This window comes from Cryptomeria japonica, chromosome 10 (genome assembly GCF_030272615.1).
Source record: "Cryptomeria japonica chromosome 10, Sugi_1.0, whole genome shotgun sequence".
Lineage (NCBI taxonomy): Eukaryota > Viridiplantae > Streptophyta > Pinopsida > Cupressales > Cupressaceae > Cryptomeria > Cryptomeria japonica.
In genome coordinates, this window is record NC_081414.1 from 363,902,565 (window position 1) to 363,921,744 (window position 19,180).

Below are 19,180 nucleotides of genomic sequence, written 5' to 3' on the forward strand. Positions count from 1 at the left end.
TACAATCATCTTTCCAGGAATTGCAAACGCACGATCATTTTTCAAAACAGTTAACGCGAAGCAAAATTTAAAATTTAAAATGCTTATTCGTGCAAACGAACCATAGCATCTTTTTCAAAACATCAACAATTCAAGAACCAACTCATTTCAAAAATCCACTTCAAGAGTATCAACTACCCGAAATAAAAAAAAGCAACCAATTTTCTATGTCTAGATTCCGTTTAAAACGCAAAATTAAAATTGTTTAAAAGGCCTGTTTCAAAACGTTTCCAAATATTAAATTGTCTGGTTTTTTAACAATTTTTTATACTAACGTCGTTTTCGGGCACTGCTAACCCTTGTTTTCACATTAAAACATGTCTCATAATCCATGTCCGAGTGTGCAGGATAAATGCCTAAGCAGGTGACAAAATCTTCAAAGGCACCCAACGCACCAGGAACATCACAAACCTCTAGAGCCGACATTCCACGCAAGCTGGAAAAAATGAAATATCAGTATCAGGGGGGAGTGATCAAAGAGTCAAAGGTCCAGAGTGAGTGGGATAATGTTGGGGATACAGACCTTGGGCATATAAACATTCAAGACTTCAAAGACAGAGTGTATGCTCCAAATGCATACGGCAAACCCAGGTGGATTGTAGAAAGTGGCATCACGCAGGCTGCCGGTTTCCCATCGACAGTACAAAATTATGAGCTTGTGGTTGAGGCCGCAAGGCACTATCATCTGGAAACAAGAATGGTGGTGGTAAAAAGAATGGTAATGGTCGACTTTACACCTGAGGCCATCGAGGAAACATTTGACATCCCGCTTCCTGAACGCACCACTGCGGTAACCATTGACGAAGCCCAACTCGCTTATGACATGAATCCTAGTCAGTGCAAAACATTGATAAATGAAGAATGGTTAAAAGAAAGAACCCCGAGCACTAGGATCAGCAAAAAGACCCACAGAAGCGAGTTCAACAACGAATATGGGGACATGGTTACCTTACTCAGCTGGGTCATGGGACTTCCCCACTCTAACCTATTTGAGGAGTGGATGTTCTATTTTACCGAGCAAGTCTTCAATGGAAAGGCTTAATTTGACTGGGCTCAGATCATTATCAACAACATTCACACGTAGTTAGTTGATCTCGAGGAGAAGTACTTCACCATGACCTCCTACTTAGTCTATATGTTTGCTAGGCATCAGCAACTGCCAGGCTTGATCAAAAAGAGTGATATTGGGAACAGGCCAAATCAAGTGAAAGTGTATGACTGCTACCCTCAGCTGCATTACTATAACATAGCTCAGAGGGAGAAAAACAACATTGCGTATGTAACTGGTCAGTATGAGTGTGTAAATGACACTTTCACAATGTGCATGGTCAGATTGATGCAAGGGGGGTTACACATAAGATTATCAAAGCAGGCTACCACACTGATACGGAAGTACAATGCGTCGTTCATTCAGTTCCCTTGATTCTCCTACATCAGAATATTAGGCTTTGAGGGAACACCATATCAGCTTCCCCGTTACTCATCAGATAGATTGGTCCTGATGGAGGTTGCATGAAAAGCACACCCAGCAAGAAACATACTCAGGGACAGGAAGTAGTTGGGATTCACATTCCCAATGATCATGGGCAAGCTTGACGTGCACTTCAAGAATTATGTGCAAGCCAAGGAATCATTCGACGAGTTGGCATCATATTGCTTGCAGGAGCACTTCCCCATGAAGTACTTCGATCCTGCTAGATTAGGAAAGAAGGCTTATGGAAAGCATTACAGGGCTAAGGCATCCATAGAGGACTACTAAAGCAATTGTCCAGATGACTTTGAGGTCAGCCGGCGAGAATACTCAAGATTGAGTGTGCAGCAAATGCGACTTTATGAGTATCGCCAGGTCCCAGATCAGGTAACAGACTATGGGGACTGCTTGCAAATTTAGGAGTATGAGGCAGTCAAAGACCTCTCGCCATCCATTAATTGGGCTCAAGACCCAATCATAGACTTTGAGGCTGTCATGAAGGGTCCAAGAAGATACACTGACAACTAGCTATCCCAGCAGATAAAGAGGCTAACCCATGAGGGGACCAAATTTACCTATAATATGATGGGTAGTCTTGATTCCTAGTCTTCAGAAGACAAGGGGACATCAAGTGCGCCAAGGGATGAGGTTGAAAAAACTGAGAAGAAAAGAAAGAAGGCAAAGGCTAGTAGGGGAACCCGGACATCAAAAAGAAAAAGAAGGGAAGAGATACCAATTAGGAGGCCAGAAGTTACTACCTCATCCAAGGATCCCAGTTCGGATGATGATGTAGTCGAGCTTGATCATCTACCAACTCCACCTTCACAGAATGGTCCAATTGCATCAGAAGCGAATGATCCGCAAACACAAAGTGAGCAAGAAACAAAGACACAGATCAGTAGCTTGGAGAGAACTAAAAATCAAGTTGAACATGGAAAGATTGTGCCAAATCAAGGGACTGACAGACAAGAGCCCACGCAAGGAGCAGGCACGAGTTGCAACAGGAGGAAGGTGACAACAGGGATAACACCACAGTTGAGGGAGAAAAGGAGGAAGATAGAATCCAAGAACCCAGTAGAACTGAGGAGCAGCCACTATTAAAAGCTACACATCAGTTGCTCAGTGAAGTGGGAGAAATCTCAACGGCGAGTAAAGGACCAGATACTACACCCAATCCCCCTTCTATGTCCGATCAGTTACGGATAGGCAGTGAATCAGCTGAGGCATCCAAAGAGAAAAGTGGGGATTTGGTAGTTACATCAGGATAGACCATCCCTCATGACTAGTTGATAGCCCGAGCATAGCAGAAAGCGACTGTCAAGCCACCAATTGACCTAGAGGAAATATTCTCTCAGATAGGAGAAGCAAAAGCCAAAGGAAAGAAGAAGCCAAGAGCTTACTCCAGGATCACCAAGGATGAGCAAAAGAATCGGATGATTCATATTGCTACTCCGCCCACAGACAAACCAGCTGATCAGGTTGCATTAGCCGACTATAGCATCACATCCATCCCGATAGGGAGAGCAACCAAAGAGAAGGAGAGAGAAGAATTCAAGGATTCTATGCAGAATATGCTCAGGCAGCTAGATGAAATAACCGTTGAAAGGGATATGTATCGAGCTCGTGCTGAGCAAGCCGAGGGATACATAGATCACTTGTTAAGACCGCTGCAACGTACAACTGAGTCCCACATTCCTCCATTGGCATTGGCACAAAAAACTACAGTTGAATTCGAAGGAGTGCATGACACTACCAAAGCCGTCAAAGAGTGGATCCGAGACATTAAGAGAAAAGGAGAGAAGATCATCAAGGATGTACGAGACATGGCCGTCAATAGAGAGTCCACTCGTGTCAAAGTGTTTAAGGTAAAGAAAGAATGTTTCAATGCCCAGGGGATGGTTGGCATGGTTTTACCCATCATGATGGCTCTATTTTGGACCCACACTTAGATTCCCACACTGCATGCTATCCTAGGTCCCCATGACATCAACACTTTCAAGGAATGGTATTAGATTATCAGCATGAAGAATGACATGATAGACACCATCAACAAAGTGTAAGAGGAGTGTGAAGAGGCTTTGTCTAGCATTGAGAGTATTGGTGAAAATATTTTCAGAGCGTTGGTCCCTGGCTAGAAAAGTGGCATGAGAGATAACGATGTAAGATCATGGTGGGAGGACAAGTTGAGAACTAATAAAACCACGTACTCCACGGAGGACCTAGAATTTGCCAGTGGGTTGCATGCAGACATACTGAGTTTTGAAGCTTGTCAATCAGACTGGAACAAAGAGCTAAAGAACATGGACAGCCAACGAGAGGGTATTCGATACAAAATGCGTAATCCTCCTATGCCTCCTAGCAAGGAATTGTTCCAATTGTGCACAAGGTTCTAGGACTATGTTCGGGTAGAAAGTGCCGCGGGTCAGGACATTTGGAAAGACTACTGGGAAGAAGAGGTTCTCTTTTTGGAGAAAGAATCTGCCTCGGGAAAAGAAAAAGTGCTTTCATAAAAATAATTGTCTCTTTTAAATTCCAAATGCACTTTTCCAAGCTAATTACTTCTTTCTCAACTACCCAAAGTCATTGCAGATTTTGAGCTCCATGCAAGTGCACTTTTTGGGGAGCAACTTTATGTGGGGTAGTTATTAGTTGGTAGTTGGTGGGGGATATTTTGTTCCTTATGGGCAGCCATACTTTGTAGGATGAATCTGGGCCACTTGTAAAGTTTAAATCCTGACCACTCTTTTGAAACTCTATTTAAAGGGGCTGGTTTCCCCTTATTTTGGTAAGAAGTCAAAGATTGTTGCTGAAACTCTGGTGAAATTTATGCAGAATTAATGTTTATTAAAGTTGTCTTGTTTCTTTGTGAGTGCATGGTCTCCTTCTTCACCATTTAATTTTCTTGTTATGTTTTTTTCTTTCAGATGGTATTTTTGGTATAATATTTCATAGAAACCTTGGTGTTCATACCATTAAGGATTGGTTGATTGACATTCCCCCTACATGGTTAGTCTGAATGTCATAACCCCTCTTTGGACATTGGATTATTGTGATTAAATAAATAGGATAATTAAAATATTTATTAATTAACATTTAATAATATTTAAAAATCGTCTCATTTATGAGACTTCACGATTTTCCTCTAAAGTGAGAGGGTTGTCATAACTCCACATCCTGGTGATGTAATTAATAATCGATTTTGTGATTCTTCATCATAATAATAAACTATCATTTATTATGTAATTAATTGAAAAATAATTTAATAATAAAAATAATAAAATTAAGATACAAAAGAATACAAATAAAAAGTAAATATAATTAATACACTTATTTGGTACTGATTCATCATCCATTTATTTAATAATTAAAGATTCATTGAATTAATTAAACTAATAATTAAAGAATGATGTTGTGTGGTTTTGTGATGTCATGTCCCCTCCTTGATCGTTATATATAACCTAACCGAAGCTATTATTATTATTAATTAATATAATATCTATTAACAAATGATCATTGAAATTTATTTATTTATTTACTAAGTATTATTATTTAATTAATACTAATAATATTCTTGAAATATTCAAATGAAAATAAATTAATATTATATTATAAATTATAAACATAATTTACAATTCTTAATTGTAACACAATTTATATATTAAAAATAATAAATGTATAATTTATATAACTGATGTTATACTCCCTTAATTTGTGAAGAGACAAAATCACAGCCTTGGTAACAAAGTATATGGTTCGTATTTAACATGATAGCCGTAGAAGACACTAATCCTTGTCATCAAGACGGATTCAGTAATACTAATCACGGGGTGGTTATGATATTAATCAATTTACTCATGTTCTAAGGTTGTGTGTGGAGGGATGCGATCTTGGTTGTAACACCCATATGGTTACAGTAGACAGAGCAAGTGATAAACAGGATCATCATGAACAGCAAATTATGGAAAGAAAGCGATTATTAGTTACCAATAGAATACACCAATCAGATGATAGCAAAGACAATATAAATAAATTTGTTTATATTAAGAAACTAGTGCAGCGATTTTTGGTTACCAAAATAAGCAATGGTCAATTTCAAATAAGGATTGTGACTTCTTCAATGACATCGTTAAATTAATTAATGAACCTCAATTCTACTAAGCAGCGCTTATGGCTTAAAGAAAGGGAAACATTAATGGTATTATTATCACCACCAAATGAAGTATAACCCATGCTGATAATTAATCGCTTATTAGTATCCACTAAAGGGTGTGATTCCATCGAGAGTTAAGTACTAGGATTTGTCAAAGAATAACGAAGAGATGCAACCCTTCCCCCTCATATCCCATTGATACATATTAAGAGGCATCGATGATGATTCCAAAGGGGGTAACCTTATTTGTCAGACGTAGTAATGGAAATATGGAAAAAGCTCAGATAAGGAGATGTATGGCAGAGAATAGGAGGGAGGATTGGATCAGATTCAGAACTATTATTAAATTACAGGTGGAACATCCTTGTTCCTAATGGTATGCATGGTGATGTGCTTAATTTGTATGCTTAGTATATGAAGCCCGATAATGTCTTAATGAAGAATTTCAATAATAGTATTAACATAGTCTGAAAATATGTATTATAGTAATATATAATTTCATGACAGTGGCAGACCAGATCTGACATGCGTCAGATCTGTTTGCCATTACAACCACTAAATATACTCATAACTAATAATGTACTAAGCACTGGTAGTATTAATAATAGGTTCTTAGCAAATATATAAATAATTGATAATATTATTTAACTTATTTATTTATTGATTTATATGATCAAATCAGAATAAGAATCATATATTATTGTAAATAAAAAAAAGAGTTCATAAGATAATAAACAGTAAGAAGAATATGTTTATATTTAATTCTTGTTAATACTGTCAGTGTTGAAGAAGTTAAGTCCCAAGATAGGGTGAGAATCAGCAACCTGTAAAACTTGAGGGAACCTATTTGATTGGTATCCAAGCTCGTTAATAACAAAGACAATCCTCTTTGTCTTTAAAGCTGAAGCAGTGATAAAGGTTGACATTCACATTTAGCATTGTGAATGATTACACTAATTACCTAGTATAGTGAATGAACAATTTAATAATTGATAAATCAATTGAACTATGGAATATCAGTGATTTGATTCATGTCAAGATGGAATTATTATTTTATCAATCTAGTTAGGTCATAAGCTTGTTGAGATGGGTTAATTATGGTTAAAATAGGCCAATTCCTAGTAGGGGACATTACACTGAACCAATTTATATGCTTAGTTTGGCTGTTAAACATCAAATGAATGGATGTCAAATTATGCATTTATGTTTAGTAGAATGAGAATCCAACTCCCTTTGAAGATTGCACTAGATTTTACAGCATTGTGCTTTGTTAGCTAATAATGTTAAATCTGGTTTTTTAAGGTTTTTGTCTATTTTCCTGAATATGCTATCTTAGATAGATTAATTAAATATTTTCTATCTCTTTCCCTTTCCTTTTTTTTTTATCACAGTTGAAACCTAAACAGCATCATGTCAAAGATAAAATGTGATGGAATCAAGGCTATAGAGTCTTAGGGAATCCATACGAACAAAACCGATTCTACCTAATCGTAAGTCCCCTTTGTGTTTCCAGCAAAACACATCAAACCGTTGAGCTATCCTGCAGTCGTGATCTAATGGTCGAAACATTGAGGTCATCCCCATTGATCAATTTAAAACAACATTAGGGATTTCCTTATTTCAAGAGATGATAGGATTCTCAGCATTCTATTCTGCATTGGCCAGATAGAGTTGTAGCAATGCGATTTTAGCTATGTCAACAGGGTCGACTTTGGCTGTTTTAGGACAGAGTTAAGGCTGACCTAATCAAGCTATTAGAAAAAATGTTTTATAAATAGGGTGGGAACTGAGTCATTTCACATTTCCATCATTCCATTAGAAGGTAGAAACAGTTCAGCAGACTTCCGTTTGCTAGAGAAGGAGATTCTAAAATGAATAGAAAAATGAAGGGAGTGCAGCAATGAACAAGGACAAGAAGACTAAAGGCAGATTTCCAACAGCCAGATGCACTCTTAGTATGGCGAAAACAAGTAAGATCCACCATGCTAAGGCAATGAAGGGTTTTAAGTTGCAAATGGTGGCAAAGCCATATAAAAACTGCACCCATGGGGACAGAAAACATTATGAAATATGCTTGGGATAGTATAAAAGGGCAGTAAATCATGAAAAATCTGCCAAAAGAACAATCAAGTATGTGTCATGTCCCCATTCAAGACCTCAGAACAATAAGATTCAATATACGATTAAATAAGTTTTAAATAAATATTTAAACTTATTATTAAAAGAACAAGCACGATATCACAGAACCATCAAGACCGTTACCAGTCCATCATCCATATTCTCAAGATTAGACATGAATATCGTTATGCTGATAGATAGATTACTCATGGGGGAAGACTAAATATATCCCTGAACGGAGATGATTACAAGCTGATCTGATTTGTATTCACAGTCAACAAGGCATCGATGGAGATAATCCTATAGAACATTAAGCTGAGAGCCGAGATGCCATCCCATGGGACACCCAGCATACGCACAAGACATATGTTCTCCGTTAAGATAATAAACATTATTCATAAAGGTCTCATTATAATATCGGTTATGGTTTAGTAACATTCATTATCATATCAATTATGAAAAGATAACAAATCAACCTCTTATGTGAAAAGATACGATCATAGTTAAGATCATGATTAAATAAGTAATAGCATTGCAACGGACTTGTCAAGAAGAAGAGGCACGACCTTTGGAATGAAGAGTTCCCACATCTTCAAAGGAGGCATGAAATCATATTAATACATCTGGAATCCATTTGTAAAGAAAGGGGCACCTAGGAGGATAGGATTGAAATGGTGAAGTATGGAGGCACATTATCTGAAGGCGCATATAGAACAATATCAACATCATTTGTATATACATAAAGTAAGAGTTCGACGGGTAATGAGAATATGTAATTCAAATTAGTGGAATTCATATCATACTCACGTTGGTGAAGATATTAGGGACAACAAAGTTTATAAATCTGGAATAGTGCATTCCTATATTCAATCCATATATTATATCAAGCTTATATTGTACAATATTCGGCTAATGCAAGTTTATAACCTCTGCAAGTCTAGATAAAACGTATCAGCTTATTCAGATCAATCTTCTTATATTAGCAATGGTCTTGCATATTGTCAGCACAATATATTCAATTTATTTAGGATGTCCCATACATCATAGAACAAATACTTTGATATGCAAGAGGGAATTCATATACACTGATCAGTTTAAATAAAGTAATTGGACTTTAACATTTATATAGTTGACATGAAGAGGTGCATCCCTCTCTCACAACGAGGGATATAATGAAGAGTAATCAAAGCATCTGGTGAGATTAGAATCTGTCACATCAAAACTATTATTAAGTTACAGACAGTAACATTTTGACCTTGGTGGCATGCCAGGGGAACATTAAATTCCCATTGTCAAATCAAAGAAAGATAAGTTTTGCTCTTCGAACTATTCTTGAATTTATAGTAAAATATATTTAATTATAAAAAAAATTGTGTTTATTAATATAGTGCAACTCTAATTCGAAGTTAGAATTGTTGTTTCAGGATTAAATCTTTGTATATCTCGAATGGGTACATTACAGTGGTATCAGAGCAATGATCCTGCCATCCTGCAAGGATAGATGAGGAGCAGCACTTTCAGATTTACAGAGATAATTGTTTCTATCAGACATAGGAACAGTGGCAACGAGTTCATTACATGGTCCATCATCACACTTGGAAGAGCAATTGGAGTTATTTGCAAATTGGAAGATCATTATCAACATACTTATCAAAGACAACTATGTTTAAGAATGTATAGATCATGAATTAATTTACCTAAAGAGTAAAAGTTGGAATGAAGCTTAAATATTAAGAAGGGCAGTGGAAGACCTATAAATAAATTTGGAGCAAACTTGAAGCATTTATAGAAGATTTATAAAGAAGAATGTATGCAAATTGGAGTATAGCATAATTTGTCAAGCCATCAAGGACGAAATGTGGTAAATCTAAAAGGAAGAAGATATTAAAACATTTAAGAAATAAAGTAAACACATAGAGAGGCGACATGGCTGAAGGAAGCCAACACCCTAGATAAGTAGGATGACACAAAGAAGGTCAATCCTCTCTAAGTATAAGGGCTCAAGGAAGCCAATATGAGGCGGCATGGCTCAAGGAAGTCAACACCCTAGATGAGTAGGATGACACAAAGAAGGTCAATCCTCTCTAAGTACAAGGGCTCAAGGAAGCCAAAGGTGGGCAGCTTGGCTCAAGGAAGCCAACACCCTAGTAGAGTAGGATGACACGAAGAAGGTCATTCCTCTCTAAACAATAAGGGCTCAAGGAAGCCAAAGATGGGCAGCTTGACTCAAGGAATTCAGCACCCTAAGTAAAAATAAGGGCTCAAGGAAGCCAAATGTGGGCAGCTTGACTCAAGGAAGTCAACACTCTTAGTAAGAAGGATGACTCAAAGAAAGTCAGTCCCTTTCAGTCAGACAAAGATGGCTCAAGGAAGTTAGTCTCTCTCAAGATTGGGTAGAGATTTCTCAAGGAAGCCAATCTTCCACATGTGGACATAATGGCTCAAGGAAGTCAGTCCCTCTCAAGTTGGGCAATGCCTCAAGGAAGCTAGTCCCTCTAAGTTGCAACAAATGCAATAGAAACTAAGTAGTAATTTTTCTAATATTTATCATTACTTTGATTTATAAGATCACATGTTTGGTACTACTAATCTATGTGCAAGTTCATCGAAGAAAGAAGACAAGGAAGAGAGAAATTGCTTGAGGACAAGCAAATTCAAGAGGGGGAGACTGTCATGTCCCCGTTCAAGACCTCAGAACAATAAGATTCAATATACGATTAAATAAGTTTTAAATAAAGATTTAAAATTATTATTAAAAGAACAAGCACGATATCACAGAACCATCAAGACCGTTACCAGTCCATCATCCATATTCTCAAGATTAGACATGAATATCGTTATGCTGGTAGATAGATTACTCATGGGGGAAGACTAAATATATACCTGAATGGAGATGATTACAAGCTGATCCGATTTGTATTCACAGTCAACAAGGCATCGGTGGAGATAATCCTATAGAACACTAAGCTGAGAGCCGAGATGCTATCCCATGGGACACCCATCATATGCACAAGACATATATTATCCGTTAAGATAATAAACATTATTCATAAAGGTCTCATTATAATATCGGTTATGGTTTAGTAACATTCATTATCATATCAATTATGAAAAGATAACAAATCAACCTCTTATGTGAAAAGATACGATCATAGTTAAGATCGTGATTAAATAAGTAATAGCATTGCAACGGACTTGTTAAGAAGAAGAGGTGCGACCTTTGGAATGAAGAGTTCCCACATCTTCAAAGGAGGCATGAAATTATATTAATACATCTGGAATCCATTTGCAAAGGAAGGGGCACCTAGGAGGATAGGATTGAAATGGTGAAGTATGGAGGCACATTATCTGAAGACGCATATAGAACAGTATCAACATCATTTGTACATACATAAAGTAAGAGTTCGACGGGTAATGAGAATATGTAATTCAAATTAGTGGAATTCATATCATACTCACGTGGTGAAGATATTAGGGACAACAACGTTTATAAATCTGGAACAGTGTATTCCTATATTCAATCCATATATTATATCAAGCTTATATTGTACGATATTCGGCCAATGCAAGTTTATAACCTCTGCAAGTCTAGATAAAACGTATCAGCTTATTCAGATCAATCTTCTTATATTAGCAATGGTCTTGCATATTGTTAGCACAATATATTCAATTTATTTAGGATATCTCATACATCATAGAACAAACACTTTGATATGCAAGAGGGAATTCATATACACTGATCAGTTTAAATAAAGTAATTGGACTTTAACATTTATATAGTTGACATGAAGAGGTGCATCCCTCTCTCACAGTGAGGGATATAAAGAAGAGTAATCAAAGCATCCGGTGAGATTAGAATCTATTACATCAAAATTATTATTAAGTTACAGATAGTAACATTTTGACCTTGGTGGCATGCCAGGGGAACATTAAATTCCCATTGTCAAATCAGAGAAAGATAAGTTTTGCTCTTTGAACTATTCTTAAGTTTTATAGTAAAATATATTTAATTATAAAAAAAATTGTGTTTATTAATATAGTGCAACTCTAATTCGAAGTTAGAATTGTTGTTTCAGGATTAAATCTTTGTATATCTCGAATGGGTACATTACAGTATGGCAAAGGTATTATGAAGTTCCAAAAGCCAACAAAGGGATTATTTACAACACAAGTTAGGCACAAACCATAACGAACTCTGCCCAAATTATAGCTAAAACATCAAGAAAATGCACTCAAGGAAGCCGTGGGGCTCAATTGTCAAAAAAGGATGCTGACTACTATTTTGAGGTGGCAATGTGGGGAACAAATTCGGCCCAGCAAGTTAATAGTGATTAAAACCTTATTAAGTTCCCCCAAATGAGAAAGATGGAATGATCTAAATTTGGATGCACAATTACAATGGCCATGCCATCCCAAATACATGCCAAGAATATTTGAGAATGGACAGAAAGGTTAGTTATCAATGCTTAAGGCAAGTGGCAAAGCCTTAAGTGATCCACGCCTACTATAGGGAAAAGAACGATCAATCAAGTGGTGCACATTTTGAGTGATAAAAGCACTAGCAAACTCCACCAAACATAAGATGTGCAATGTCCCCTTTTCTAGGTGACATGAGATGAGCAGGGGTTGACCTACCATTCGAGTTCCCGTAGGTCAATGACATGGTTAGGGGACTCATTCTAAGAGTCATGGAGCTTTGCAAGGGCTCTGTGAGCCGTTTTGGACCTTCAGACGACAGTTCCTACATTTTAGGGAGGTCTCCTATTTTTTAGGGAGAACTAGCAGTTGATTGAATGACCACCTGGGTGACCAAGGAGTAGAGCAGTATCCTTTTGAGCAGTTACAGTTGTTTGGAGAGAGGTTCCTACTTTTTAGGGCGATTCCCTACTTTTTAAGAGGTTGTGGCAGTTTCCATATTTGAGGTTCCACGGGACCATACCATGGTTTCAGTTTCAGGAAGATTGGGTGTATTTCCTAGTTTCTAGGAGCATCCCTAGATTTTAGGGATGGGACTACCAGTTGGCCCATCTTGTCCGGCATAGTCACAGACAGGTGACAAAGTCAGATTCATGTTTGGCTGGTTATTTTGGGCTATTATTGGATCTATGGAAATATTTTAATATATTTAAATATTTCCTAAGTTAGCGATTAAATAAATTAAAATAAGGCTATGTATATAGCCATTTCGGAGTAATAAGGGGTTTTTGGCTTCATCTGGTTTGATATGCCTATGTGTTATAGCTCGTTGGAAAGGTATTGAACTTTGCTACATGATTCTCACCTCCCGGAGTCTTTTTGGATGCTTGAAGCTATTTATTCGCAATAAAGTGATATTTTTCTATAGTTTGACGCCATAATTGGGAAAGTGTCACTTTAATTATAAAGCGCAAGCTTTATTATTCTTTAGGGTTCGACTTGCAAAGGGAAAGGAGTTATAAGGAGATGAAAACCTAATTGATAGCATCTTTGATCATTTTGAAACTTGCGAATTTGGGAATTGCTCTGGAAGAGTGATTTTGGTCTGGGACGCAAACCCCAGGTCTGAGCTTGCTGGGACGTAGCCCTCAGCAGGAGTTGACAGTGGATTTATCCAGGATTGCACAGAGATTGTTAGAGGTAGAAGACACATCTTCTTGTCCTAAAGATTCAGCGTGCATATTGGGGGTTTCAACAGGGCGGCTGGTCTATTTCAGCTCGCAAGTGATTTGCAGCAGCTTCCACGCCTCCTTTCCAACCACGCCTTGTTTGTATGTTGGCTTGAAGGGTTGTATTCAGCTTATTTGGTCTTCCTTGTTCATTGCCAGTAATATTCCTCCATCTGGCATCAATCCAGATTGAGAACAGCTCCAAATAAATGTATGGATTCTTGCTGAATACAAAACTAGGTTATTTGCCTGGTATGATTTGTAGTATTTTCAGATTGCTTAAATGTTCTTACATATGAACATTGTTTACTGTTTTATTTCACAGTTGTTGCTATTTATCAATTACTTTACTTATAACATCAAAACCCAAAAAGAAACAATCCCTTTCTGCAACTTCTGTCTATTCTATAAGATCACCGGAAAATTACAAAAATATAGTATGTTTAATTAAGAATTTACAGCATCAACAGCAAAAGGATCCATTTGGGATCTTTCAAGATGGCTATAGGTTAAGTGTTTAGCACCTATGACGGACTTAAGATGATAGCTGAATGCACTTTCCTTGTGGTTGGACCCATCCAAAACTCTGCCTAGCTATTTAAAAAGTGACAAAGATTTTGTGATCAGTGCTCAGCTTTTGAACAGCATTTAGAACAAAAGTGGCACATAATTGTGATCACTAAACCATCAAAAAATTCCTCCAAGCACACCTTTTTGTGGGCTTAGCTACACCAAAACTCTGCCTCTCTATCTTTAGTCGCTTGAAAGAAAAAAAACTAAAACAAAAAGATTTTTAAAGCATGGCAGGGAGACTTAACACCTATATAAAGGCAATTCATTGATCAACTTCTTGAGTAATTTATTGCTACTGTGTACAGAGAAGATAAGGTGATCTGTAACATAATAATTTCTTTGGGCTCAATATCACACTATCTTGCTACTTCACTGCTCTGTAGAGTACTGTTATGTCATTTGGTTTTTGTTTCATCACGTTTGCAATGATCTGGAAGTGTGGAGAATCTTTATTAAGTAGGATAAATTTATAATCATTCACATGTATATTGTATTACCAATAAGAAAAAATAAACTAGATGTCTTTCTTGGTGTAGGTCCACGTCTTTATGTACATTTTAATGTTTTGGGGTATGTTTAGTGCTTTCTCTATAGCCTTTTTATTTGACAACTTTCTGTTCGCCTTCCCAAGACAATTTGAATGTTTGAACTGAACATTTGCAGCCTCTAAGTAATCTGCTTCAGACTGACACCATAAACTTTTGTATCCCATATTCTATTCTTAAATGGACCTTGAAGGGGTTTGCCTATACCATGCTCTTTTGCCTCTTGGCATTTGGAGAGAAGGAAAACCTTTCCTTTCCCATGTCTTTTAACTGAACTTTCAACTTTTAATATTCTTCAACTTGGAAGAGGCCACCCTATTTTGTCTTGTTTAGGCCCACCTAATCTGCTAATGAGTCTACATATAATTTATGCTTTAGTCCACGTTTTGACCCCCTTAAGCATTAGGATTTGTTAGAAAGTTTTTGTTTTTCCTATTCAAATATTGATATATAATCTTAAACATAAGGCATTGAATGGAAGTTACCTTTAACTTGATTGCGTTTAAGCTGAATCTGTAATGCCTTGGCATACAAGCTATTTGTGAATTGACCTGGAAGTACAAGTGCATGTATCTTTTGTCTGCTTTCAATTCCTTATATGTCATTATTGTATTAGGAATTCAGAAGCGGCCATAGTTGATATGTTTTCTACTTCTTATGAAGCTCTCAAATGAACTCTTCAAGTTCAAATTTCAATTCTTTTGGGAAATAAATTTTTATTGTTTACCTAGTAATGGCTTGTTTGGTGCATTCAAGCATTTGCACACACAGAAGCTGAAATTGTTAATTGTCAGTGAACCAATTGGTATTCCGAAAGTAAAATTTACTCTTCAGTTCTGGGGATACAAGAAGATTTTTTACTGTTTCTTTCTGTTTGCCAATGCAGCCACCAAAGTTCAGCTTCTATGATGCAGCAAAGCCTATTTATACAGCACCCCGGAGTATACCACCAACCAAAGTTGAGCAATCTAAGGTGGGATGTTGTTTGGAGACTGTAATTGAAGTTAGTGCAGAGTATCAATACCTAATACATATAATTGTAATGAGTCTAATGACATAGGACCACAAATAGGAACAAATCGCACCAAAAATTAAAAGATATATACCCACTAATTTTTCTTCTGTTATTGAAGGCATTCCATACTGGGTGGAGTAGCGTCTGTGATTCCATTAACTTATGGAACAAAGCACATAAAGAATAAAAGAAAAAAAAAACTTAATTTGTGTCTGATTATTTTGTATTCTATCTGTAAATAATGTGATAACTTGAGCAAGATAATTATTTTAATTATTTTTAATACATTTTTCATATTCTCAGATTGCAAATGCCCTTTTATTATATTTTTGCAGGTAGTGGATTCAATTGTTTCTCATGGTTGTTTCTTGCAAAGCTGTTCTATCGAGCACTCAATAATTGGTCTCCGATCTTGGATAGAATCTGGTGTTTCCTTAAAGGTCTAGAGACAAGACCTTTCATTTTCATTTAACTTGGATTAGGCTTACTAATTTTTAGAGGCAATACAACAGTTTTCATGGGAGGATGCTGACTTCCTTCTCTATCCCATTATTATGACAAACTGAAAATAGTACCTCATAACAACTATGCACTTAGCTTGATAAGGCATTGAATTGTTGGCTCATTTATATTGTGGAATGTATTTTATTTTTTTTCATGCTTGCAGGATACAGTGATGCTTGGTGCAGATTTCTATGAAACAGATGCTGAAAGAACTTCACTTCTTGCGGAAGGTGGAGTTTCTATAGGAATTGGACAAAACACCAATATCAGGCAGGATGAGGATTGCATATATTTTGTTTTCACTTTTCTGTTCTTATGTGTTATGTCAAGAGACAGCTGCTAAATTAGCTTTTTCCCTTTTGTTTGGTAGGAACTGTATTATTGACAAAAATGCACGGATTGGGAAGAATGTCACCATTGCTAATGCAGAGGTTTGATTTCTTTTCACTTGTATAAGGATAAAATCTTTGTATCTACATATAAAAAAATTTAGTTTTCTAAAGTTTAAATTTTTTAAACTTGCATATACAACAAAGTGCAGATGTTTACATAAAAATTTAAGCAATCTTCAAAGAAATGAAAAACGTTATAGAGAATTATGGTGCCTTCTCTTTGTCTTGTAACAATCAGTATATTGTATGTAAACATGGATGTACAAATGTCAATAACATACAAACGACATTAGAATTTTTACAAGTAAACCCAATGTTATCTATATTAATGGTAACTATATGATTGTTTTTCTGTGACAATTAAGGGATGCTCAAACTTCCCAAGCATCCAATCTTCCACAACCATACAAAACATTTGGAACTACATTGTCACTTCATTTGACAACTTGTATAAGATATATTATGTTGTTAGTATTGTCCAATTGAGGATAAAACTAAAGACATTCTTGCCAAGTCTTTGAAACCTGACAAACTTGTAAAATTTTCAGTGTTACATCCCCTTCCACTGAGTGGTTGGAAGTGTCCCTTTTAGCCTATTTAATTTGCATAGGCTAATTTCAGGTTTTGTTAGGGAATAATTAATTATATAAATAAAGCTGTCCAATAAAGCAATATTTACAGATAACATTTTAATTAATTAAAAAGGTGGCTTAAGTGATTTAAAAGGATAAATATTGTAAGTCACTTTGTAAAAGTGCTTTATTTGTTTATTTTAAAGCAAAATTAAAAAGTACCTTCAAGAATGTTCTACGGGAAAATATAAAAAGGTGAATTGGAAGATCATTTGCATATTATTGGATTTTATTTTCTTTGTGAAGACTTGAAGCTTTAAGTGAGAGAAAAACCCAAGACAAAAACCCTAAGGGAATTGATTTTGGTGGTGAAACATCTACCCTAGCGAATTTGTAGGTGGAATCACATAGGTTTCATGCAGGTGCGAAAAGATTAAAGATTAAATAGTTTTTCAAAGGTTTGTAGGAAAATGATAAATTATTGTTTATGTGATTTGTGGATGAAAGATTGCTTCATTAGTTCTATTCTAGGTGCCATATTCAGGGATTGGCGTGAGCCAAAATTGAGATGCCATACTGAGAGGATTTATTAAGGAAATATTTTACACATTGCCTAGCGTGAGAACAACCAGTGCTGAAAATGAATAACATTTATGGCTAGGCAAATGAGTGACACCCCTGAGGAATTGTGGTAAAGCTTGCTTGTTGCGCACAACACTTAGTAGTAGCTAGACGTGGTATTTTGGAAGGGATTCAAGGGTAGAATGTTTACTTTAGCAAGTCACATGTAAATACACCCCCTCAATATTTTTTGAAATTTATTGCCAATAGACTTAATAACATGAACATACATTTGATAGTTTATTGATGTTATTAATCTGATGTTTCATTGCTCATCATGCAACTGATTGCTAATTCAAGTTCCTTGATGAAAACACATTCAAATAAATATTTCATTAAATAGCATGAATATATTTCTTGAATACAACATAAGATTACCTCAATAAACCAAGGAATCTAGGGTCACCAATCTGCTGTAGAAAAATGACAGTAATGACAACACTCTAGCAACTTCAAATCTTTCATTCTATTCACAATGGAACCTCCCAACTTGGGCGATAGGACTGATTCACACCCAACTAGCTTAGCACCCTCCTAAAAGCATTTTAAAGTGGTTTAATGGGTCTGAAACATCAAATAGAACAAGCTAAAGGTCTCTTGTTCAATTGTAGGATAAGGTAGACACGGAATCCTTCAAAGACCATCTCCTATTGTTCATATGTTACCGAAACTTGCTAGTAAGATGCATCAAACATTTCTAGATTCACCCAAACCCATCCAAACTCACTGTATGATGAAGGATGACCCTCAAAATGCATTTCAAACAATTGCCACTATTTTTGGGCGCTAGTAATACCTGTACGGCCCATCAAAAACCCTTTGCAACACCTTGTAAATTCCAAAATCTCATCAACAAATTTAGGTGCCTTAAAACTAGTTAGGATTGCCTCCATACACTAGGCATTTGAGCCTAGGAGTTCCAACGCCATGTAATGTCCCCTCTTTCCTAGTTGATCACTCAAATACAAAGATTCGCCTGTTATCCATCTCCACAAGTGAATTCAGCGAGTAGGAGATGATAGTGCTGGCATGTGGTCCTATACTTGACACTTGGGCACTAGGAAATGTTAATGTTTGAGAATATAATGTAATTTTAATATAAAGTCACTTTTTCTAAAATTAAATAAAATTAATTAAAGTGACTTTATGGGGTCAAGTTATAAATTATTAATAAAACATAAAGCAACCCCATGGCACGCCCCCCTAGGCATAATGTTGTTTTAAAAAGTGGGAAAATCCCAATGGTTAATAAGACCCTCAAGTTGAGCGAACTTGCTAGCGCAATAATTATTAAATAAATTTCATTAAATTTAAGGCATGAGAACCCTAAAAGGTACATTAGGGTGAAGAGGCTAGAAAGAAACAAGAGGAGCATTCATTTTTACATCACAGGTTGAGAATTGAGCTCTGGAGATGATTTTCAGCAGCATTTGAGTCTTCTAGGAACGAAAACTCCTTGAAGGCAAGTGTATTGGACGAAACCCCAATCCACAGGAGAGAGGAATTCACGATGAAATCCTATCGGTGCTTCAAAG

General features: G+C 36.3%; 1 protein-coding gene across 6 annotated transcripts in view; it reads left to right on the plus strand.

Annotated features, from left to right (window-relative positions):
• LOC131079980 (glucose-1-phosphate adenylyltransferase large subunit 3, chloroplastic/amyloplastic) overlaps positions 1-19,180 on the plus strand; it is a 225,750-nt gene that overhangs the window by 188,976 nt on the left and 17,594 nt on the right. For 4 of the 6 annotated variants that reach the window (XM_058018031.2, XM_058018032.2, XM_058018034.2 and 1 more), the window contains exons 12-15: positions 15,428-15,514; positions 15,892-15,996; positions 16,224-16,330; positions 16,431-16,491. In XM_058018031.2, coding sequence (XP_057874014.2) covers positions 15,428-15,514; positions 15,892-15,996; positions 16,224-16,330; positions 16,431-16,491 — 360 coding nt within the window. Of the gene's footprint in view, positions 1-15,427; positions 15,515-15,674; positions 15,838-15,891; positions 15,997-16,223; positions 16,331-16,430; positions 16,492-19,180 lie in introns of those variants that run through there. The other 2 variants (XM_058018035.2, XM_058018036.2) reach the window with 2 other exon arrangements.